The sequence below is a fragment of the Psammomys obesus genome, unplaced genomic scaffold (assembly GCF_907164565.1).
Source record: "Psammomys obesus unplaced genomic scaffold, mPsaObe1.curated_primary_1811, whole genome shotgun sequence".
Taxonomy (NCBI): Eukaryota; Metazoa; Chordata; class Mammalia; order Rodentia; family Muridae; genus Psammomys; species Psammomys obesus.
In genome coordinates, this window is record NW_026596166.1 from 10,416,610 (window position 1) to 10,440,925 (window position 24,316).

At 47.7% G+C, this 24,316-nt stretch overlaps 1 protein-coding gene across 4 annotated transcripts in view; it reads left to right on the forward strand.

Moving 5' to 3' along the window:
* Positions 1-24,316, forward strand: part of Nin (ninein) — a 100,350-nt gene that overhangs the window by 47,303 nt on the left and 28,731 nt on the right. For 3 of the 4 annotated variants that reach the window (XM_055595512.1, XM_055595513.1, XM_055595514.1), the window contains exons 5-19: positions 476-515; positions 1,891-2,081; positions 6,717-6,863; positions 8,011-8,178; positions 8,598-8,734; positions 9,054-9,194; positions 9,420-9,594; positions 12,777-12,887; positions 13,284-13,373; positions 16,294-16,432; positions 18,015-18,136; positions 18,934-19,415; positions 20,289-22,334; positions 23,605-23,730; positions 23,829-23,898. In XM_055595512.1, coding sequence (XP_055451487.1) covers positions 476-515; positions 1,891-2,081; positions 6,717-6,863; positions 8,011-8,178; positions 8,598-8,734; positions 9,054-9,194; positions 9,420-9,594; positions 12,777-12,887; positions 13,284-13,373; positions 16,294-16,432; positions 18,015-18,136; positions 18,934-19,415; positions 20,289-22,334; positions 23,605-23,730; positions 23,829-23,898 — 4,185 coding nt within the window. The remainder of the gene's footprint in view (positions 1-475; positions 516-1,890; positions 2,082-6,716; positions 6,864-8,010; positions 8,179-8,597; positions 8,735-9,053; positions 9,195-9,419; positions 9,595-12,776; positions 12,888-13,283; positions 13,374-16,293; positions 16,433-18,014; positions 18,137-18,933; positions 19,416-20,288; positions 22,335-23,604; positions 23,731-23,828; positions 23,899-24,316) is intronic. The other variant, XM_055595515.1, reaches the window with a different exon arrangement.

A 24,316-nucleotide genomic window follows, 5' to 3' on the forward strand; every position in this document is an offset into this window, starting at 1 on the left:
GGACACATGCGCACAGAAGCCCCTGATCCTCGGGCCCTTACAGTCTTTCCGCCCGCTCTTCCGCATATGGACTTTTTCAGACAAGAAATATGCTGCTCTTGCATGTGTTCCCATGATGTATCAGGAAGGTGAGCACTTGGAACATAGATTTGTAAATTTGGATGAACATTTGCTGGTTGGTGAACTTTGGATGTTCCTTTATGGGCTGGATTAATGGGTTGTAGTAGGTTCTGTTGTTGAGTAAGGAACCTTGAAAACGATAAGACAAATTCCTAGTGGTGTGAAGAGACAGCACTTTGTGCTGGTGAAGTCGGCAAAGACCAGTCTATTTCAAGAGGTTTCAGCGTCTTGATTGGTTGGTTGACTGAAAAGGCTAAAGTCACGTGACTAACCCACGTGGTGATTTGTGAGCTAGAAGTAATCTGGTCCAGAAGCTGGGTTCAAATGCTCACTAATTGTCTCTTGCCTTTTCTAGCGCTGGGAGACCCAACGCAGTGAGGAGTATGAAGCGGAAGGTAAGAGATGACAGTGAGGTGGGGAGGGACTGCTGAGGAGGGAAGGCCCCAGCCTCTGTGGCTAAGGAACTCTTGGCACCCACTTCCCTGCTTTTCCCACTGGAAGTAAGCTGAGTGCTAACAGTAGGACCAATAGAAACAGGAAAAAAAAAATCATTTCCAAGTGCACTTGTACTCTTCAAATCTTATTAGCATTGTGAGAGAGAGGGCAGTTGATTTGCAGCAGCGGCTTACATACATACCATTTACCCTGTGGGTAGGCTCTCAAAGAAATGTGTGAAAACCCCCAGCGTGAAGGATGTACTATTTTATTAATACATCCCTTCCAAGTGGCCAGGATTTATAGATACACCGGACGCCGAACACAACACTCCTACAGCCACCAGATGGCACTGTGGTTCAGCCTCGGGACCCTCAGGCCGCTTTCCTGCTTAAGCCCAGATGAGATGTGGTTAAGTTTAATTAAAACAATGTGTTCTCTGGCTCTCGGAGCTGGAATAACAGGACAGTAATGGGCTTAATTTCCGTCAATAAATAGCTACCCCTTTCAGTCCTCCATGGTTCTTCCAGGTACATAAAATCGTGCTCATAATTATCCCACGTCTAAATGATAACTTCAGGGGCTGGCACACGTATACACCGCCGGTATAGAAGCAGGATGGTTAGTACAGAATAGCCTTGGCATCCCGGAGGGTTTGACCCTCTCTGTAAACAGAACTTATCGTTCGTCTACAAACACCAACAGACTTGTAGTTTGCATCCTCTTCTTTCAAGTTACGGTCTTGGGTGTCTTTCAAGTTTACGGTCGTGGGTCAGAAAGATTTGGAAAATAGATGAGCCTTGAGAGGCTCCTTATTGATCGTTTCCTTCCGAGGAACAGAGGCTTTAATACTCAGACCAGAAAGAAAGCAGAAGTGAAAAAGCTCCTGGAAGCCACAGTCAAGGCATCTGAGTTCGTGCATACAGGACAGTGTTCCTTTCCCATGGGTGACTGTCCCAGAGCACAAAGTACCCCCACTTACACCGGGACTTCAGCACAAAAATCAAAGCGGGGTCAGCATTTATAGTTGTCTCATACAGTACTTATCTGGGGGCTGGAGAGATGGCTGAGCGGTTAAGAGTACTCATGGCTCTTTCAGAGGCCCCAGTTTCAGTCACCAGTACCGCAGGACGGCTCACAACCATCTGTAACTCTAGTTCCCACTAAGTGTGTGCAGTGTGCAGACATACATGCAAGCACAATACTCACACATGCGAAAGAATAAAAACACATTTGAATTACTTTCCAAGGGTACATTGATATGTACATATATGTAATAGACACCGTCTGTCTGCAATTCCTTTGGAGGCAACACAATTTTTGCTCTGATTTTAGGCCAGCTAAGGTTTTGGAACCCAGATGACCTGAATGCATCGCACAGTGGGTCTTGTCCTCCTCAAGACTGGATAGAAGAGAAACTGCAAGAGGTTTGTGAAGACCTGGGGATCACTCGGGATGGTCACCTGAACCGGAAGAAGCTGGTTTCCATCTGCCAACAGTACGGATTGCAGAACGTGGACGGAGCGGTAAGCCCCGCACTGTTCTCGTTTGAGAATGAGGAGAAGAGCTTGGCTGCCCACTTGCTGGGAAGAGCCATACTGAGGCTTCCACATTAGAGACATGGCGTTCTTTTCTCCTAAAAAAAGACATCCTAGAAGGGTTTTGTCTTGGGGAAGGTCATGTTGTGTGACAGGGATCGACGCTGACACAGCTGAACTTCCTGAATGTATGGTATGGTCGCCCGCTGTGTTACGTGTGAGAAACCAGACGAGTCGAGCACATCCAGCCACACAAAGCTGTAGAAACATCAACCAAGGAGTAAAATGTGGGGAAACGTGGAGGAAGGATTAAGGAGAGCCACGGGCTTGAGTTAGGAGAGAATTTTGAAGTCCTGATGCGTTTTCCATTTTGGAAAGATCTCAATGTCCTTCCCGGGCCCCTGGGTAGACTGAGTGGTGCACAGGACAGGCGGCCTCACTAGCCACAGACCGAAGTCTGTTCTGCTGTGAGGGGAGCCCTGGTTGTGTACAGCAACCGGATCCTGGCCGTGAGGGAGTGGGGTCGGCAGGTTGGTAGTTTTGATAGTGCAAAGAGTCTTGAAGCCCCCAGAGAGTTTATGGTGTAAGATTCTGCTTTACTTTTTTTCTGAAGACTCAAGAGGGGATCTTCAGGATTAGCTGAGAAGCACAGAAAAAACCTTGAATTCTAAGACTTGTGTTTCAAAAAAGCTACAAACAAAGATTAGGGGGAGTTAGAGGCTAGGAATACAGTCATTGCTCCAGAATCCTTGATTATAATGATATTTGACACCATGCTGGCTGCCTCCTCGGGAAAAAGTGGTAGCAGCAAATTCTAACCAAGAAAGAGATGGATCTTTAAAAGCTGCCAAGCAGCCTGACTTGCAGGAAAAAAAAAAATTGGGTTTTTTTTTTTCTTTTTCTTTTTCTTTTTCTCATATGATGTGACCATTATATAAACCCTCTGACAACCTTTGTAACATCTCAGTGCTCATTTATTTTTCAACAGTGGTTACTGAGTCATAAAATTAAATTAATTGTCCTAATTTCTGAACCAGTGCAGTACAAAGAGCCTCGGGGTTGTTTTTTTCTCTTGTTTTTTTTTTTTTTTTTATCTTTTACCAAGAAACATTGCACAAACTTGAGTTATTGATCTGAGAACAATTTTTGGAAGAGAAGCTGCAGCCACTCACATGGAACTGGCTTCCTTTTCTTCCACGGGAGGAGCTCCTAAAACCTGAGACGACAAAGGGGCACATTCAGTTCTTTCCCCGAGCTATGCGAATTAGGAAGGCATTGCTCATCCAGCGTGCTCCTGCCCAGTGTTTCCACCCCCTCCCACCAAGAGGAGTCAGCAGATGCCCTGCAGTTCATGTCCCTAAGCTCTGAACCCAGAGGAGCTGAGTTCAAGCTGATGTTATCAACGCAGGAGCCTGGAATTTAGAGGTTTGAACTTCATCAGCCTTTTGCAGAGGAAGCCAGTGACGTCCCTGCTGCTCCCTGTTTTTAGGAAGGAGGACTAGATTCGATCTCTCTGGCAGTCACTCACACCCCACTTTCTGTAAGCGAGGACAACGAAGAAGGCAGGGTGGTCAGGCTAGCTCCCTCAGAGCCACATCAAACCCAAGGATGACTTCGTTTGGCCCCGTTCAGTATTTCAAAAATTGGACTTTGAGGCACACTCTTTGAAACTGGAAGTTTGCCCTGAATATTTGGTAATAGCAAGCCACAGCCATTTTCTCCGGAGGCCACAGGCAGCCATGTGCTCAGCAAGCTTGGTCCCTGCCACTTGCTTTCTGGTCTCTGAAGCCTCCATGCCTTGGTCACTTGTGTCACTTTTCAGCCCACTGTGGCTGTCCCCGTTCCTGAACCTTATTCTACACACTGGTTTCCAACCCAACGCACTGGGAAGTCAGCTACCCACAGACCTGGCCAGGGTGGGAAATGAAAATGTCCTTGTTCTAAGTGGGGCTCCTGTCCCCAAAGAGGCCAGGTGCCTCAGTTGCTCAGGTAACCTGCATTCTCTTGAGCCCAGTTCTGACCACCGAGCCCTTTCTATAGTCATACCCACCACTTCTCACCCTAAGCTCTGACCTAAAATAACTGGCAAGAGTCTACTACTCCAGCAATCTGAATAGAATAAGTGATGACGGGTGATCAGGCCACATAGAAACTACACTCATTTGCCTAAGGTCATGGGGTTTTACGGACACTTCTGGTTGGATGGTTCTCAAAGCCACTTCCTCTAAGACATTGTTTTTGTTTTTGTTTTGTTTTGTTTGATTGGTGAGAGTGAGAAAGAAAAGTTGAAGGATTTTGGCAACCTCAGCGTCTTGTCCCCAGTGTACAGGATTCTGTCAGAACCTCTTGTGTCTTCCCCAGATTTCCAACCTCTAAAAGAGTTTCCTTGTCTCAGAATACTGTCCCAAAGGAATCATATGTTCTCAGTGGTCTGGACATCACATGGGAGCTGCAGTGCCGCCTTAGGCCCCTCCCTTAGCCTAATACAGCATGCATATTAGAAGATCTCTGTGATTTCTATTCTGTTCTCAAAGGCCTGGCTCACAATAAACTTTTATCATGGTAGGAGGTCTGTGCCTTTCCTCTTGTATGCGGCTTCTGTGACTCATGCTACCCTTTCCCCCTTTCCATTCCTGTGGGACTAAAGAACAAACCATCTCTGACAAGCGCCCACATGGTTTATGGTCCAGTCTCCCTGTTCCTCGTTATATGAGGAAAATCATATGAAGGCCCTCAGAGAGTGCAAAGTGGAGAGCCAAAATTCCCTCATCTGTCTATATCTTGAGATCCTCCTTTTACACATGCACACAAGATCATTTTCACAGAGAGCTGGTCTTTCCCGGACTAACACATTAACACACAACTTCAGCATGTTCCAAGGAGCAGTCACTGCAGTCCTTCTCAGACCAGCTTTGCTGTGCTAGTACGCTGTCTGAATTTCCCCCCCTCGTTGCTCTAATAAAAAGCCCTGACAAAAGCAGCTTAAGGGAGAATGAGTTTTATCTTAGTCACTGTTCCATTGCTATGACAAAGCACCATGACCAACGCAACTTATAGAAGCATTTCACTGGGGGCTTGTTTACAGTTTCAGAGGCCGAGTACATGGTCATCATCGCAGGGAGCAAGACTACAGGCAGATAGGCACAGGACTGGAGCAGCTGCTAAGAGCTTACATCCTGATCTGTGGGCAGCCGTCGGGGGGTGGGGTGTGGAAGACTGCCTGATGTGGGTTTTTGAAACCTAAAGCCCTTCTCCAGTGACACACCCCCCTCCAACAAGGCCACACCTCCTAATCCTTCCTAAACATTTCCACTGTGGACCAAACATTAAATTATATGGACCTCTGATGGCTGTTCTCATTCAAACCAGCACAGATTTATTCTGCCCCTTCATTCATGCATAGTCCATCATGGCATGGAAGTTATAAAGAAGCAAGCACTTGAATCAGCTGGTTATCACATTCCTAATCAGGAGCAGGTAACAGATGAATGCATGCTACTGCCCAGCTCCACTTGGACAGTCCAGGATGCCAGCCACAGTGGGCAGAGATTCCCATTTCAGTTCACCAAGATAACCCCTCACAGACATGGCCAGAGGCCCCCTCACGTGATCCTGAATCCTGTCAAGCTCACAGTTAGCACTAACCATCACACACGCCAATTTGAAAACTTGAATATGAGCAAGATATCACTTAGAACCACCACATTTTAAAGGAATAATGAATGTCTAACTTAGATTTTAAGATTAGGAGGAGCTGTATGTTTTAAGGAATTTTTTTTAAGATTGTGACATTTAAGGCTGCCTGTCCTGGAAGGATGAATAAAAAAGAAAAAAAAAAAAAAAAAACAGTTGATTGTTATGACTGCATATAATTACAGAGGTGATGGAAGTTGAGTTTTATTTCATTTGAGTGAGGGGGAGGGAATCATTTCTGGAGAGGGAAATTCTTTTATGAGAAAATAGAGACAAAATTATGTGTCTGGAGTCCTAGGAGTCAACAGTGGTGTGGATTTCTGCTGGCCAGAGGTGTGTTGTGAATGTGGTATTTGTGTGTTTAATCCTCTGAAAGACTCCACTCAGCAGGGGGTCAAAGCAGATGCTAGGACTCACAACCAAACTTTGGGCAGAGTTCGGGGAGTCTTAGGGAAGAAGAGGGAAGATAGAAAGACCCAGAGGGGAAAGGAGCTCCATAAAAAGACCAACAAATCTGGACCTAGGGGGGCCTGCAAAGACTGATGCACTAACCAAGGACCGTGCATGGAGAGGTCTTAGACCCCCTGCTCATATAGCCCATAGGCAGCTCAGTCTCTAATAAAAGGAATAGGGGCTGTCTCCGACGTGGACTCTGGTGCATACTCTTTGATCACTTCCCCCAGGTGGGGCGGCCTTGCCAGGCTACAGAGGAGGATGGTGGCAGGCAGTCCTAATGAGGCTTGAAAGGCTGGTATCAGATGGGAGGAAGGCTCACCATTTCTGAGGACTAGGGGAGGAGGATGGGGGGGATGGAAGCGAGGGAGGGCAGGACCAGGAGAAGATGCAGGAGGGGGCTATAATCAGGATGTAAAGTGAATAAACTATAAAAAATAAATTAAAAAAAATAACAACACATGATTACTTTCCTAGATGCTAGAAGAGGTCTTTCTCAGTCTTGACCCTGACGGTACAATGAGTGTCGAAGACTTTTTCTATGGTCTTTTTAAGACTGGAAAATCCCTCACGCCATCGGCATCTACTCCCTACAGGCAGCTAAAGCGGCATCTCTCTATGCAGGTAAGAAATCAGTGTGCAGAGCTGGGAGTGGTGGCACACACCTATTGCCCCAACACTTGGCGGCAGAGGTGAGAGGGGCGGTGCAAGCTGGAGGTTAGCGCCGTCTACACCATGAGACCCTAGCTTAGGAAAGAACCAACAGAACAGTATCTTTCAGAATAAGTGCTTAAAACCCATTTAGTAATTCTGAGTGAATTAACCTGTTGTCTAAAGCAAAATACCAAGGAGAAGAAGTATTCAGTGAATGAGAAAGACTAAGCCATTCGAAAGGAAAGGAAGGATTGAAAAACGGCCACAAACTACAGAGTACGAAGGCCACTAATTGTGCCTCTTGATGAAGGGTAGAAGAAACCTGGTATCAAGTAGAGATGCATCTCTTCTAGGGTGAAGAAGCTCTCCCAGAATTGTTTCTTTCTGATAAGCTTGTGGGCTTGAGTCACTGGGAACCATACATTAAAGACACAGTATTGTAAATTTAAAAGGTATTGGGCTAAATAATGTTTATTATTTGCCCTATAAGAAGACACAGACACCTGTTAGATTTTGTAATTGCCTTATTTACCTTGGGCTGGCCAGATATTTCACCTACACTGTCTCAGCAACCTCACCATCTATCTCCCATCCCCCATCCAATGTCATCTGCCTTAACCATTCCTGTCTGGTCTGGGCTCCCTTCCATCCATAATCCCATGAGACTTGCTTATATTTTTCATCTTGGTGTTTTCTCCATCCACATCGTCCTTGGAGTCCTTCCTCCCAGCCCAGGTAGTTCCTTCTCCACGCTGACTCATTGTGGTATCCTCTCTTCTCCCTAATTCTTCCCATGATTCTCTTGTCCTCAAAAACCCTCAGCCACACCTACCAGTTCTGCCCTACCCAGGTATAAGCCATTTAATCAGCCAATCAGGTAGTTTTACACAACAAGGAGAGGCGTATCCAGGCAGCAACAGTGTCTTGAGGGCCAGTTATTAGCATCAAAATAATACAAGCGCCAGACCAACCCCCAAGAACACAGCATGGCTTTCTCCCTCTTGCCTTGTAAATTAACTTCTGCTCTCTGTAGCCAGGACTGGGCAGTCCCAGTCTTGATCAGCATCTAGCTGGGTTTCCGCAGTCCAACTCAGTTTTCATAAGGCTCTTCTTCCAGTCTTTTGACGAGAGTGGACGGCGGACCACAACCTCGTCAGGAATGACAAGCACCATTGGCTTCCGGGTGTTCTCCTGCTTGGATGATGGGATGGGCCACGCGTCTGTGGAGAGGATACTGGACACCTGGCAGGAAGAAGGCATTGAGAACAGCCAGGAGATCCTGAAGGTGTGGCAGCTAAAACTGCAATCCCAGGAAAGGGGTGTCAGCTTATCTTTTGAAACATACTTTTAATTTTAATTTTTCCTGCTTGCTTTAACCAGAAGCTTATGGCTGAGTATTTCTGTGTTTAACCTCAAATTAGTGATACAGGAAAGCTCTTAACTCATCTTTGGTTGTCAGAGTTTGAAATTATACTACTACATTTGTTTACAGTGTGTGTATGGTGGGGGATGGGTTTCATAAGATACAAGCAGCCTAGCTTAATTTCCTTAAGGAACAGTGTTTCTAAATGAAAGCTGTTCCTAAGGAGAGGGACCCCCCGCCCCCTGCTCTCTAGGCTGGCTTCAGTCTGCCTCCACACTTTCTGTTTTCTGAAGCTGGGGCCTGTCATTTGTTTTGACTCTATGTGGTGTTCTGATTCCCAGGCCTTGGATTTCAGCCTGGATGGAAATGTCAACCTCACAGAGCTGACGCTGGCTCTTGAAAATGAACTTTTGGTTACCAAGAATGGCATCCACCAGGCAGCTCTGGCTAGCTTCAAGGCTGAGATCCGGCATTTGTTGTAAGTTGAGCAGAAGGTTTGCCTGGCCCATTCCCTTTACAGCTTGCCTCCCATATCACCACCACTGGGCATATTTTCCCATCCACAGGCCAGTGTGGCTGTCCTTTATCTCAGCTGAAGGGGAATGAGCAGGGGTTCTGATTGGCCAGAGCGTCTGAAGGCCTTTTTGTTTGGGGAAGGTTTTGGTTGTCTGGGTTTTGTGTTTGTACTGAAGCAAGCCAGATGAGAGGCTTTTTTTGGGGGGGTGGGGTGGGGAAGGGTGAATCTCCTGGTTGCTTAGAAACAGCTTTCTACTAACTCACTTTATTTCTGATTCTAGGGAACGGGTTGACCAAGTGGTTAGAGAAAAGGAGAAGCTACGGCTGGACCTGGACAAAGCGGAAAAGCTGAAGTCTCTGATGGCTTCAGAGGTGGACGATCACCATGCGGCCATCGAGCGAAGGAATGAGTACAACCTCAGGTGTGACCAGAAGGGCGAGGTTCAGGGTCCTTCCCCATCCCTCCCAAACCCTGCTTCTCACCTCTACCCTTCCCCGCTCAGGGCAGGCAGGGAAGAAAGAGCTGACTGCAGAGGTTGAGGACACACTGAATCTGTGCTTCCGTGTCCAGTTTGGGGATGTCCACCTACTGTCTTCCAAGGGACGTAAAGGCCACCTCTAGGTTTTGCTATCGTCCTTCCTTACAGGAAACTGGATGAAGAATACAAGGAGCGCATAGCAGCCTTAAAGAGCGAACTCCGCCAAGAGAGGGAACAGATCCTGCAGCAGGCAGCCAAGCAGCGGGTGGAGCTGGAGCAGGAAATCGAGAAGGCCAAAACAGAAGAGAATTACATCCGGGACCGCCTTGCCCTCTCCCTGAAGGTAAGCTTCTTCCTGTTAGCGCCGTGGTCAGGGTCCACGCTAGGCCTCTACACAGAACACTAGCTCCCTGAGGGTGTAAGTCTGCATAGGGCATAGAGAATCCAAGGATTCTCCCTGGTTATGGCCTGGACATAGTGGTGGCCTTGCTAGCATCTGGACTAAAGGAGTCCCAGGTCTGGTGTGTGGACAGCGTCCATGAGGATAGCCTGTTCTTCCCAGCAGCCTTGGCACTTGCTCCTCAGGACTAGTTGGGACTTGTCTGACATCCTCAGTCCCAGAGACGCTCCCTAGTTTTGTCCTCATCCTCAGCATCCCCTTCCTATCTGCCCCCTAGTCTCATCCTCTGGACCTCCAAACATGACTTCCCTCTTGTAATCCTCTTCCTCCCTCTGCCCCAGTGGAGGGAGCCAACCTCTTTTCTGGACTCCCATTCCAGACAGCATAGTACTAGGCTTCTGGGGCCCGCTGCCTACAGGGAGGGGAGCCTTGATGAAGCTACTCAAGCCCGTTTCCTAACGGACAGAAGGTCGCCCAGCGGCTCTTACTCCTTACCTTAGTGTGGTTATCATATCAGATGGTACAAGTAAGGTGTCTGCAGAACCGCAGGTCCAGGGAAAATGTTTGCTACTGTGAGGTGCCCCTCAGCTCAGGTCCACACAGTTGCAGAGAGGCCGAGCCAATGAGTGTAGGAAAGGGCCAGTCCTGCAGATCCAAAGCTGCAGGATCTCTATGGCACGGGGCAACAGCAGGACATCTGAGAGGATCCAGTATCGACAGTGTAGCAGAAGCCAGAGGCCAAAGGCTCATGGCAGTGAACGTTTGCAAGCAAAGAAGTGTGAATGAAAGGTATACTGTGGAACACACTGTGACACACTACAGCTTCCATGACAAGATGTTTTATGTCCTGTTTATTTTTTTTTAAATTTATGTTTGTTTTTTATTTCTTTATGGGGGAGGTTGCAAGGGATGGGGAGATGAGCGGGACAGAGGTGAATGATGTGAAACTCACAAAGAATCAATTTTAAAAGTTAATTTAAAAAATGGAGTGCTGGCCATCACAGACATTGCCGCGGTGCTCATCCTCGCTGCCACAACCCAGTAGTTCTCAGTCTTCCTAACGCTGCTGTGGCCCTTTGACACGGTCCCTCACGTTGTAGTGACCTCCAGCCATGGTTACTTTCTTGCCACTCCGTAACTGTGATTTTGCTACTGTTCTGAATCATAATGTAAATGTCTGTGTTTTCCGATGGCCTTACGTGACCCCTGGGAAAGGGTCATTCCACTCCCAAAGGGGTCACAACCCATTGATTGAGAATCGATGCTCTAACCTCAGCTACTCGCAGTGTCCCGCCCCTCCCACAAGCCGCTGTTCCTCCACCATGCCCTTTTCACCATGTCCTATGGGCTACCTGCCCTCTCCACACCCCTTAAACCTCCTCTTCTTGTCATCAGGAGCTCTAGCTTTGCTGTTGTAGCGGTTTGCATCCCTGCCTCCCTCTTGCGGTCCATGGGAGCAGTGTCTGGTCTGGTTTCCAGAGCAGCAGCAAATATCTGGAATGCAGGGTTTGCTCCTATAGGCTCAGCAGCAGAGTGTGGATACTCTCTGAGAGACAAAAGTAAGAGTTGGTGTTCTAGGAGAAGGTAGTATTTTTTTTTTTGAAGGCTCTAAGTACATTTTTTTTTTAAACTCCATATTGCTATGTGAGAGTGTGAACTAGAATACATTAAAAATATACTGGCTCTTTATTCTTTTGGCAAAATGTACTTTGAAAATAACATTCTTCCAATCAGCCCTTAACACTGGAGAAGAAAGAAAATATGTCAAGTGGCAAGTCTATACGGCTTTTTTTTTTTTTTTTTAACAAATGTGGGTGACATCTTTCTAGAGAACTGTGAAAGATCTTTTTTCCTTTTTAATGGGAAAGAAAGTTTGTGAGTTTCAGTTGGTGTGTGACTTTAGCTTATACATATTAGTTATGAACTATTTATGGGTAACTTCTATATCCTTAAACCAAAATTATTTATAAAATAACTATAACCTGTAATGTCCAATGAATTAAAATGAGTTTTAGATGTACTCTTTTTGTAGTTCTTCTGAGTTTCTTGCTATGGCTAGACAAGAAGATTCTTTCCTTCTTTCTTTCTTTCTTCCTTTCTTTCTTTCTTTCTTTCTTTCTTTCTTTCTTTCTTTCTTTCTTCCTTTCTTTCTTTCTTTGTAATGTTAATTTGTGGGGTGGGCCACACGCTGGCTGACACGGGGAGGTCAGAGGACAACTTTCAGGAGACACTTCTCACCTTCCTCCGTGTGGGTCCTGGTGAGTCACATCAAGATTGATGGCGAGTGCCTTTGTGCCAGAACCTGCTGAAATGGAACTAGGAGTGGAACTTTATAACCAGGCTTCTTACACTCAACGATACATGAAGAATATGTCATTTAAAATGCTCCAGTGTAAGGCTGTATAGGATTAAAGTAAAGCTCCATATATGTGTACACATACATACTTTCTTTTTTAAAAAATCGTTTATTGCTATCAAGATACAGTTTCCATATTTAAAAAGTGAAATTAAGTTTGAGTCATTTAATTCAGTATTTACAAGGCATCACCATTTTGAAATGGAACCAGTGAGCACAAATCACCGTGTTGTCTTCTATGTTTGTGACTTGTTCTGTGTGACCCAGTGTGGGTTTTCCTGTGATGGTGCCTGGCTCGGTTGTTTATAGATGAATTTCAAGTGCTCAGTATCCACATGGGTAGCTAAGACGTGGAACATCACAATTTTGTAAGGTTTTAATTTTTTATAATTTATTTTTACTTTATGTGCCCTGGTGTTTTGCTTGCATGCATGTCTGTGTGAGAGTGTCAGAAGCCCTGGACCTGGAGTTAAATTCAGGTCACACAGCTGCCATGTGGGTGCTGGGAATTGAATCCCAGTCCTCTGCAAGAGCAGCCAGAGCTCTTAACCACTGAGCCATCTCTCCAGCCCCTGTAAGATTCTTGTTAAAGGCAGATTTTTGTGTCACGAGCTAGGTATTAGCCTTTTCATCATCGCTTGATTTCTGGTTTTCTCTAGCTTTCATGATAGACAGGTTTCTTAATCCTAAGCCCTGGTTTGTACTCCATACAAAATGATGAAACAGTTTTTCTGATTTCTGCCACGTTTATTTTCCCAACTTTCTCAAGGAAAACAATCGCCTGGAAAATGAGCTTCTGGAAAACGCGGAGAAGTTGGCAGAATATGAGAACCTGACAAACAAACTTCAGCGCAATTTGGAAAACGTTTTAGCGGAAAAGGTAAAGCTGTCTACTTCCTATTTCCTGGTGAGCTGCCCAAAATGTCACTCACCCGGAAGAGCAGAAGCAATGCCAAGAGCATTTTTATTAGGGAACTGTTTGGGTGCCTAAAGGAAATTGTAACGTCTCAGGATTGAATTTAGAGTGGTGGCTGTGAGGGGAAGCATTGCTTGGCACCAAGATGGGCTCCCTACCCAAGCTGAATGCGTCATTCTTGGATGTTTTCCTCCTCTTCCTGCTGGTGGTGTCTCTGCTTAAAGGCCTCATTCCTGTCATATTTGGGAGCTTGGGTGACACCCGAAACTGGGATCTTTGGAATGTGATAGGTCAAAGAAGGGCCCTTGGGAAAAATGACAGCTTTGGTTTTTTGTGTTTTTTTTTGTTTGTTCTTTCTAGTTTGGTGACCTCGATCCCAGCAGTGCTGAATTCTTTCTTCAAGAAGAGAGGCTGGCGCAGATGAGAAATGAATATGAGCAACAGTGCAGGGTGAGTGGCTGATGAAAACTCAGAAACACAAGTGGGCCTGGGTTCGAATCCGAGCCTCAGCCCTTCCGGGACTTGTCAAGCTCCCGAAATCTGTGCATGCCCTAACTTCCTTTAAACACTGAAATGAGTGCCCTCCCAGAGGGCGGCTGCGCAGGGTCAGAGAGAATCTGTCTAAATGCTGAGAAGGGAGCCAGCGAAATACTAAGCACATACAGGAATGTTAGCTATTGATATTATTCAGTATCCTAGACTGTAAGCAGTCATACTAAGAGCCTTCAGGTTTTATGCTGAGTGAAGAAACATGTGGCTGTATTGATATGCTTATCCCAAATTTAGCTTTCCCTAGCTGATCGTTGAACTTGATATGACCTGATTTTGTTCTGTGATATTTTTCTGAACATATTCCTTTGTTTGAAAAATGCAAAAACTAGGAGCAGAAACCATTCAAATTTTTAGTTTGTACGCCATTTCCAGTGCCTAGCCGATACAGCTGTTCTTATGAATAGCAAGAGTCTGTCTCTGTTTTGTTTGTTTGTTTTGTTTTGTTTTGTAAGACAAGGTCTTACTATGTGGCTCTGACTGTCCTGGAACTCACTCTGTAGACCAGGCTGGCCTTGAGCCCAGAGATCCACCTGCCTCTGCTTCCCTCAGTGCTGGGACTGAGGGCGTGTAGCACAACTGCCCTGCCCTGTTTGTTTCTTAAGTTAACTCCCCTAAGCTTAGGAATTTGATTTTTTTTTTTCTTAAGCCAAACATACTTATTTAACAAGGTACGCAGAACTGAGTTCTAATTTAAATACAGCCCATACTTGGGCAGAGATGAGGAAATCTTTCCCCTCAAGTGATTGCTTCTGACCTGGCTGCACAGGAGCCATGAGTGCTCATCTAAGAAGGGACACGTCTCTGGTGGCTGCATTAAGTTTTGTCTTTTAGGTCTAATCATGTAAATTAATGAACTCATCAGTAAGATCTGTTACTGAAACCATGTTATATACCATACATTCTGCACATTCAAGCAGTACAATGTGTCTTTTATTCAAACAGATGTACAGCCTGACTCTAACCCAGTGTGAGAGTTGTCATCACCCCCAAGAAAACCCTGCTCCACTTCAGCCAGCTTCTCCTATTGCCCCCATCATCATCCCTCCCTGGCCCCCCCCCACCTCCTCTCCCACCCTCCTTTTACACCCACCGCCATCCCACCCCACCCCTCCTCCGCCACAGGCAACTACTGCTCTGTTTTCTCTCATGTAACAAATGGATGCCGTCCAGGTGCATCATGTTGTTACATGTATCTGTGTCCTGTTCCTTCTGTGGGGAATAAATCCCATTGTACAGACAGCTTGTTAATCGTTAATAAACGTTTGGGTTTTTAGGGGCTGTCATGAACAATAGTTTTATACAGATTTTTACATGGGCTTATGATTTATTTCTCTTACGGTTTATCCCAGGAAGAGTTCTCCCGGGCCACAAGACCAATCAGTGTTTAACTTCTAGGAACTGGTAGACCTCCTCTGTGGTGGTGGCACCATGTCATTTTCCTACTATACGACAGTGCCCATTCTCCCATCTTTGTCTACAATTTTTGCCACACACCATCATGGATTTTATCATTCCCCCTGATAGATAACGGTATTGACGGTCTTCTAACATACTTGTTGGCTGTTTGTGTATCTTCTTTGGCAGCTGTCTGTTATAGCCTTTGCCCGTTTTTAACTTGAGTTCCTTGTCTTTGAATTCTAATGTGAATTCTAATGGTCTTTATAAATTCCAGATACAAGTGTCTTATCTGATAGTTGACAAAACTGTCTTCCAATTACATATTTTGTCTTTTTACTTGTATAAATTTTTTTTTGTTATTCATTATATGTATATGTGTTTGTCTGTGTTGTTTATGCTCATGAGTGCAGTAACCACAGAGGCCAAGAGAGAGACTCAGATCCCCCCGGAAGTGGGAGTCACAGGTGATTGTGAGTCACCTGACATGGGTGCTGGGAACCAAACTCAGATCCTGTGCGTGAGCGAGATTGTAGAGGAATGTTGATTCAGAACATGGCTGCTCTAATAAGAGATCTAATAACATACAAAGATCTTCTAGGTCTGTGTGATCCGGATGGAATACAAACACACCTTTAATCCAGGAGACAGAGGCAAGCAGATCTGAGTTCAAGGCTAGGTTGGTATAGAGTAAGTTTCAGGTAAAGAAAAGCTTAGGTCCAGGTGTGGTGATACAGGCCTTTAATCCCAAACAATGAAAGTAAAGTTAGTTTGTAGAAGAAAGTACCCATGTTTAAAAGTGATGTCTAATTGAGTGGCAGGAACAGCGATGAGTCAGAGAAAGACTTGACAGAATAGGATATACCCAACTCTCAGAGAAGAGAGAGGGAAGGGACACAGTTTTTACTGGGACAGTAATACAGAGATGAGCTACAAAGAGAGAGAACTCAGGTGAAGACCAAATGAGCCAGAGAATGAGAAGGAGCCAGGAGATTAGAGCAGTTAGTTTGAGGCCAAGCAGAGCAGTTCAGAGGCCTAGAGAACAGCCAGACTGAATAAGTCAGCTGGGAGAGGAGTCTGAGCCAACAGTTGAGTTAAACCACCCAGCCCAGAGCTCAGAAAGAACAGGAAAGGGTGGGCTTATTAAGCAGTAAGTCTCAGAGGCAGAAAACATTCTAGGCCTAGGTTAGCAGATGGAGGCAGTAAGCCTCCCAGACAACAACTGAAACAGGAGAATAAAGGTTGCTTGTACACAAGACAGGCTCCTACCCGCGTTCTCACTTCAGGCCCCATCTTTTTTACTTTCTTGGTGCCTTTTGAAGCACAAAGGTTTATATTTTAGCGTTCTCCGGTTTATCTGTTTCTCTTGTTGCTTGTGCTCTTGATGCCACATGTAAGACTGGCGTTGGTTTCTCCACTCCAGCTGTTACAAGACCAAGTGGACGAGCTCCAGTCGGAGCTGGAGGAATACCGGGCACAAGGCAAAGGGTTCCGGCTCCCGTGTAAGGACCTGCTGTCTGAAGAACTCGGTGTTCACAGTGGCGGTATTGAGCCCAACCAAGGTAAACACATTCTGCACACGCTCTCTTTGGTATCTGCATTTGACTTAGTTTTTAGAACCATGGCTTCGTGCCACACTGCAGAACACTGGAGTGTAGGGAGGGAGAGACTCTGGCAGTCTCGTCTCTTGAGCTATTTCACTCGTGGCTGGGTTTTTCATTTGTCCTTGAGGACTCTATAAAAAAATATTTGTGACTTTGATATTGCTGACTCCACCTCTCCAGGGTCTGCCTGGTATGAAGATGGTTTGGAAGAGTTAGCCAGCCACACACTACAGAACCCATCACTGATTTTCATAGGCTGGCTAGGCTAAATGCCTTATTCGCCTCTGCAGAACAGCAAATAAGAGCTTGTGGCTTTGTGAGCAAGATGATGAGGAGCGAGGCTGGGTGGCAGTACTGTTTGGGATCCGTCATACAGTTGCTCTCAGCTCTTTGCCTGAATCCTGCCTCTTTCCCCAGTACCGTGGGTCCTCATTTCAGCAAGGCTCCTATGGGTTCTTCTGCCTTCTCCCTTCCCTTTGGTTCTCAGGAAGGTATTTTATTCCTTCCCTCACCTCTCTGCTATAGTATCAACAGGCGGTTGGGGAAGAGGTGTATGAAGTTGTGAGGGTTTTTGTTTTTTGTTTGTTTGTTTTCTGGGCTCACTTGATGTAGCTCACCTGAATGTCAGCTCTTAGTTCCAAGAAACTCTACCATCCTGGAGTGGGTATATGCCAAAATACATGAGGAGAAAGCCCAAGGCCACACACTCAATCCCAGCTGCTAGAACCCCACTCAAGAACAATTCTCCATCTGCATGCATGTATCCAGATGAAAAATATTTGAATCTCACCTCCCTAAGAGATTTCTACCTAGTGACAGATATACTTGACCCGGCGCTAGCTCAACGCTCAGCTTCTGCTCATATTTTCAATTATCCCTTGGTGCTTATCGTGGGCAGTGGGAGAAGCAAATTCACATGAAGGTGTTGAGGATTTTCTCCAGAGTTGCCTGCACCCATACCGCTGACCCAACCCGTTTGTAGCTGATTGTTTAAGGTGAAAATAAGCTAGACCCCTAGACACCATGACAGTAAAGCAATCATGTACAGTATTGAGGGTTGGATTAAACATCGCGGCCCATGAAATTAGCTCCGAAAGACACAGGAGTAAGAGTGCTAGCCATTCATCTGGTCCCCTGCCGCATCATCCATCTGAATTTGTCACTGGGTAGTTTCTGGATAGACAGAATGTTGGTTAGTTTAATCAAACTCTACCTCATGCTGTCTCCTCACTACATAGCATTTTTGCTGAGAGCTCACAGTCCACGTATCCCACACACACCCGTCTATCATTCAAAATGATGGATCCTGCTAAGGTTTGGCACACCGCCTGTATTTATGAGGATCTATTTGCCTTCTCCCACTTTGTTGCCTTGATGCTTGAAGAGCAGAGAATCTTTTCATGACTTCTGTTGTTTCCAAGTGCTTTGTACATGGGAAATCAGGCTGAAAAGGGTTCCCTAGTGAAGCCACCCCCCTCGCCAGAGTGTGTCACTGACTCTCAGAAGCTCAAGACAGGGTCATCAGTTCTGTGTATTTCAGGGCTGGGTTCTGAAGAATGCAATCCACTGAATATGAGCATCGAGGCAGAGCTGGTCATCGGGCAGATGAAAGAGCAGCACGACCAGGACCTGTGTCACCTGAGACTGGAGCTGGAAGAGAAAGTAAGTTCTGCCTCACAGTCTCACTCTCTGACGGCTGAGTTCTGTCTGCGCATGGGCGTCTCTGCAGCTAGTCTAGCTAGGCAGCTTGCCCAGGGTATCCTTTGCCTCGGTTTCCCTAGTGCTGGCATCACCAGTAAGAGCCAGCATGCCCGGCTTATGTGGACTTTGGAGATCAACCTGAGATTCTCGTTACCTGTCTCCCCAGCCTCTGCTTTCATTTGTTCACTCGAGTTTTACTGGTTTATGAAGAGAGCGGATCTTCACATGTGCTTCCTTTTGCCCTCACATCTTTCCTCACCTACTACAAACTCAGGGTCATAAAATATCTAGCGTAAGCCTTCAAGTGTTTCTCCAACTCTGTAAAGTACTCTGCAGGCCGCATGAAACACAGAGTTGTGCAAGAAATTGTTAGTTCCTTGAGCGACCCTGGAGCTCGCCAGCCAGCCAGCCAGCCAGCCAGCCTAGCCTATTTGCTGCATCCCAAGCCAATGAGAAAACTATCAGAAGAAAGAAGGGACAAGGGATAACGCTGCAGTGACTCACCTTTGCACACTCACTCCTGCACACACACCTACGAGCACATATACAGAGATGTACCTAAACAAATAAAAGCGGACCTTAAAGCTTGCTTAAAGCTTAGTGTTTTACAATTGAGGCAATTTTGAGCTAAGTCACTTTCAGGCAGAATGAGAAAACAAGAGTTTCCCACGGGACAGACAGAAGCATGTTCTACCCCCAGACCCCCTCCCCATTGCCTAGAACCCAGGCATCCAATGGTTTTCACCAACCGGTCCTAGGTGCACCATTACGAAAAGCAGCTGGATGACAGCAGGGCGGCCCGTGAGAAGGAGCAGGCGGCCATGAAGCAGCAGTACGAGCGGGAAACGCACACCTTGGAGAGACAGCTAGCTGACCTCCGCGGCGAGATCGCGGACCTGCAGGGGCAGGTGGCGGTGCTGAAGGAGGCCCAGCGCAGGGCCAGCTGCAGGCACGAGGAGGAGAAGCGGCAGCTGCAGGCGGTGTTCGGCGAGGAGGAGGCTCGGCTGCGGGAGGAGTACGAGCGGCGGCTGCAGGCCGGGCTGCAGCAGGCGGAGGACGGCTTCCGCCGGCGGGCAGAGGCGCTGGCTCGGGAGGCTGCCTCGGCGGAGGAGAGGGCGAGGGACCTGGAGCGGTCGCACCAGGAGCAGCTGCTGAGCCTGGCGGAGAAGCACGCCCTGGAGAAAGAGGAGCTGAGGAATGAGCTCTCGGATCTGCACCAAAGGGAGCTTCAGGAGGGAAGGTAAGGGGGGGGGGGGGCAGCCCGGGCACAGCTTCCTGTTGGTCCTGGAGGACTGGAGGGCCTGGTGAGGGGGCGCAGAGCAGCCCATAGATTGAGCAGGTGCTTTAAAAATTAACCCAACCAGTTTTGCCCATTGACCAGGGAGCCTCCCTTGGTGTCTGGGGACGGGGGTGTCACTTGAATTGTTCTGAGGTGTGTGCCTGTGGGGGAGGACGGGCAGTTGGAGGAATTGTTTCTGTTTGAGACCTACTGTCTCCCTGCTCAGGTGAGGACTAGGTCCTTCCTACTTGGGTGCTGTTGCTTTCTGAGAAAACCTATTTAGGAACTGGGTTCAGGATGTGCGCACATTTCCTCCCTGTTACGAAACAGCATTTTGTGTTTACTGTCCCTGTGTGAAAGCCCAGGTATATCTGAGGCATTTCAAGCTTCCCACCTTGTTTTATTAAGAAGCAAACGCAGAAGGCAATTATTAATATGTCTGATTTATGCAACTGAAATACTACCATACCTGCTTTATTCAGGTGAAAAAAAAAATTTCCCGGATGAGGAATGAGGTCACTATGGTCATTTAATGTGAAATGCCACTTCAAGGCATCCGTTTAAACCACCCAAGTACATTCAGGATTTGAAAGGATTTGGTTTTGTAGGCTTCCCCCTGATTCAGAGAAAGATAAGTTTTCTTCGTTCATGGCCAGTGGCCCTAGCTCCCAGAAGAGAGATCCCTCCCCAGTACACATGAACCACATAGGAATCAGATCATTGTAGAAAGTGGTCCTGTTGTTTGCCCGACAGCCTCTGCGTGTGGGAAAAATGCTGGGTTTATTTCCAGAGTTGGCAGCGGTTTCAGTAATGCTGTATGTTGACCACATTTAGGGAAAAAATGGAAACAGAGTGTAATAGAAGAGCCTCTCAGCTAGAAGCCCAGTTTCAGGCTGACTATGAGAAAGTCACTGAGCGCTGTGAACATGCCCTGCACAGCCTGGAGGAGCGCTGCCGCCGGGAGCTGAAGGACCTCCTGGATCAGCACATGGAGGAGAGGTCTCAGTGGGAGTTTGAGAAGGATGAGCTCACTCAGGAGTGCACGGAAGCTCAGGAGCAGCTGAAGGAGCTGCTTCAGAGGGAGAAGGCCACTGCTCTGGCCCTGAGCCAGGAGCTGGAGACGGTGGAGCAGACGTACAAGGAACACCTTAACGGCCTGAGCCTGGAGAGAGAGCAGCTGCTGCGAGATCTGGAGGACTTGAGGAACACGTCCGAAGAGCAGCGCAGCCTCCTGTCCGAGCAGATCTGTGAGCTGAAGAGAGGTCAGGAGAGAGAGCGGAGGGAGCGAGAGCAGGGGCTGGGCAAGGCCGGGGCCTCCGAGAAGCTGGCCAGCCGGCAGCTCGAGAGGCTGCAGGCTGAGCGAGAGCAGGAGAGGCGAGAGATGCTAGGCAGGCTGGCGGCCCTGGAGCGAGAGAAGGCAGAGATGAGCGCGGAGATGCGCAGGCTGCAGGATGCGCTGGGGGACGCTCGGCGGCAGCAGCAGCAGCAGGCCTCTCTGCTGGCGCTTCAGGGTGGCTGCCTGGAGGAGGAGGCAGAAGGCAGCGGAGCCCTGAGCCTGCTGCGGCAGGGGGAGCGGCTGCTGGAGGAGAACGGAGACGTCCTGGCCAGCCTGCAGAGAGCCCACGAGCGGGCAGTGAAGGAGAACGCCAAGATGGCCACGGAGATCTCGAGACTGCAGCAGAGGCTGAGGAGGTTAGAGCCGGGCTCAGGGGCGTCCTCCTGCACGGAGGAGCGGATGAGTGAGGTCTCCGGGAGCTCCCGGGGGCAAGCGGAGCCGTTTCTATCACAGATGGGGCGAGGAGAAAATGCAACCACCAAGTACATCCTAAGTGACCCGGGAGACCGCGAGGCCCGGGGCCTGGGCAGCCCAGGAACAAGCTCTGCGCGCAGGCAGGAGTCGGAGGCCTCTCTCGAGTGCTTCTCCGAGCCTGACAGCAGCGAGGATACCAGGACTGAGGACACCACGACAGGATCCTGGGACCCGAAGAGCCAGGTCCTGCAGCTCCAGGGGCAGCTCCCAGCCTCGCGCGCAGACTGCGGCCGGGCTTCCGAGAGGAAGCGGGACCTGCTCTTTGAGACCTCCGTGCTCAAGAAGAGATTGAAGACGCTGGGGCGGGCCCCCGGGGCGGCTCCCCGGGACAGGGCGTCCTCTGAGGACGCCCGCCTGCGGGCCGAGCTGAGGCTCGCCGAGGCCCGCTACGGCAGGTCGCTGGACGGCAGCCAGGAGCTCACCTCCGAGGTCCTGAGGCTGCGGGGCGAGGTGAGGAAGATGGAGGAGGTGATGGAGACCTTCCTCGGCCCGGAGAGGAGTCACGATGAGGTGCAAAAGGAGAACGAGGAGCTCGGGGCCCTGGTGTCGAGGCTCCAGGGGAGGACGGAGATGATGCTGGAGGGCGCCCCGCTGCTGAGCCACAGCCACCTCCAGAGCCCGGAGGTCATCTCCGACGAGGAGGTGCTCGAGCTCCTTCGGGCTCCGGAAGAGGGCCCGTCCACGGTCCACCTAGAAGGATGCAGGCAGGGAGCCCAGGGCTGGGAACAGGGTGGCGCTCAGCGCCTCGCTGCCACCGGAGCGCGCGGAACGGCCTGGTTCCGGGCACCACCGGAAGAGCCCGGCGCCGAGAGTCAGGTCCTTCCGGAGGAGAGCGCCGCCCTCTGGGGCCTGCGGGACACGCGTCTGCAACACCAGGCCGCCATCGCCGAGCTGGAACTGGAGAAGCAGAAGCTGCAGGAGCTCACCAGAAAGCTGAGGGAGCGAGTGGCCGCGCTCGTGAAGCAGAGGGATGCTCCTCCCCAGGGAGAGAGGGAGGAGGAGCTGAAGGCCATGATGCAGGACCTGCAGACCACGTGCGGCGAGATGCAGCGCAAGGTCGAGCTCCTGAGGTAACGCCCGCAGAGCGCCCGCTCACCTCTGACCTCTGAGCTGACCTCTGACCGCCGCTGCTTGCCGTGCCTAGAGACACTAACCTGTTAGTCCCGAGAAGATCGGAGCCCTAGCCGTCCGCTTCTGTGTGTGTTAACAACTAGAGTAACCCTGTCTAGGAGGCGTCCCCCTTCCTAGTAGCAAATCAGTGTTATCCCTGAGGCGTGTGGGGGTGTCTGCTCTTTAACCACGTGTTCGTCCTTAGCCCCTTCCCAGCACTTACCTCTTCTGGATGGACCCGCACCCTCTCGCTCAATGCTACTGTCCTCCCTCTGATGAAGCTTGTTACATGGAGTGAATGCCTCTCGCATAGTATTAACCCACTTGGTAGATGACAGCGTTCTTACACTAACATAGGAAAACGTACCGAATGGATTATGCTTTTTCCTTCCATACTTCAAGCATATGCCGGTGTCCTGCAAACAGTAAATTTTTATCTTAGAACGTCTGGTTTTTTTTGTTTTTTTTTTTTTTTACCAAGGCCTTATCCAATCCTAATAAACATGCTTGGGGGACGAAGACAAAGTGAACTACTTTTAAAAACTGCCAACCTGACTTTGTGAAATGCAACCGGACCGCATTTAGGATACCTAGCCAAGTTGGGTTTTTTTTTTTTTAATCTGTAAAATATCACATGGTGTCAGAAGTATCTTAATGGTACAAAACAAAATAATTCAGTTTCGAATGTTGAGTTTCCTCTTCCTCAGACTGTGTTTATTACTTCAGAACCTCAGAACATAGTGAGAAGAATAAAGCTGAATAAATGTTGGTGTACCCCTTGGCCTATGCGGTATATTGCCTTTCTTTAGGTCCCTGGGCATCTAAGCTAAAACTCAAATCCCTAAATAACGTGGCTTTTGTCTGTTCAGAGCAGGGCAGGCTTGAGACTGAAGTAAATGAAGCTGGTTGTTCAAAGCAGCCTGCCCGCCATTGAGAAGTCAACACCCGGCATTGGCTTTGAGTCCTGATCCCTGTCTCCATGCTCAAGGATTTCCAGCCACCCACCCCCTCTTTCACTAAAAGAGTTTCTTTTAGTGAAACTCTTATTTCCCAAAAGTAGCTACTCAATATGGTACAACTTGATTTCCAAGTACAAAGAGTCTACTAATTTAGACTTCTACTTTAACTGGCATGAAATTCTTACTATATTGGAAGTTACTAGAAAATATTTCCCAAAGATGCCAGATGACTGCCATGTTGTAACTTTTTTTTTAAATCTCTACACTTCAGATATGAATCTGAAAAGCTTCAAGAGGAAAATTCTATTTTAAGAAATGAAATTACTACTTTAAATGAAGAAGATACCATCTCGAGCCTGAAATTAGAGGAATTAAGTGGATCTCAGGAAGAACTATGGTAAGACATAACACAGTTAAATCTGACAAGGACTAGGAACTACTTACCTTCAATTTTAAAAGCTTCACTCCTGAATCATGTTTTCATTGCTCCTTTAGGCAGAAAATAGAAACCGTAGAACAGGAAAAGGCTTCAATTCAGAAGATGGTTGAAAAATTAAAGAAACAGGTAAGGAAACACTTAAAATTTCCAAGTGTTTCTTGACTCAGAAATTTTTTTAATGTAAAATTTACAAATGAAATAAGTTACTAGAATAATATATTGTGCACAATGGTAAGGTAGTAAATTCTGAGGCTGATAGTGGAAACTCAACTCATAGTGGCTCAAAACTAGGTCCCTGCCCTTGGAAAAGTAATAGCCAGACTATTTATAGACCCTAAGTGTATAGTACAAGCTTTATGTCCAATACATGTGGAAAGCCCTTATTGATTTTGATTAATGTCAGCTCCTTCATTTTTCTGATTAAACGCAGAAAGTTTCAGGCAGAATTCACAGATACAGAATGCCAGGAAATCTGCATATCATTTCACAGACTTGTAGCTGGTTCAGCTGGCTTGTGCCATCCAATGCTCATTTTGTATAATCT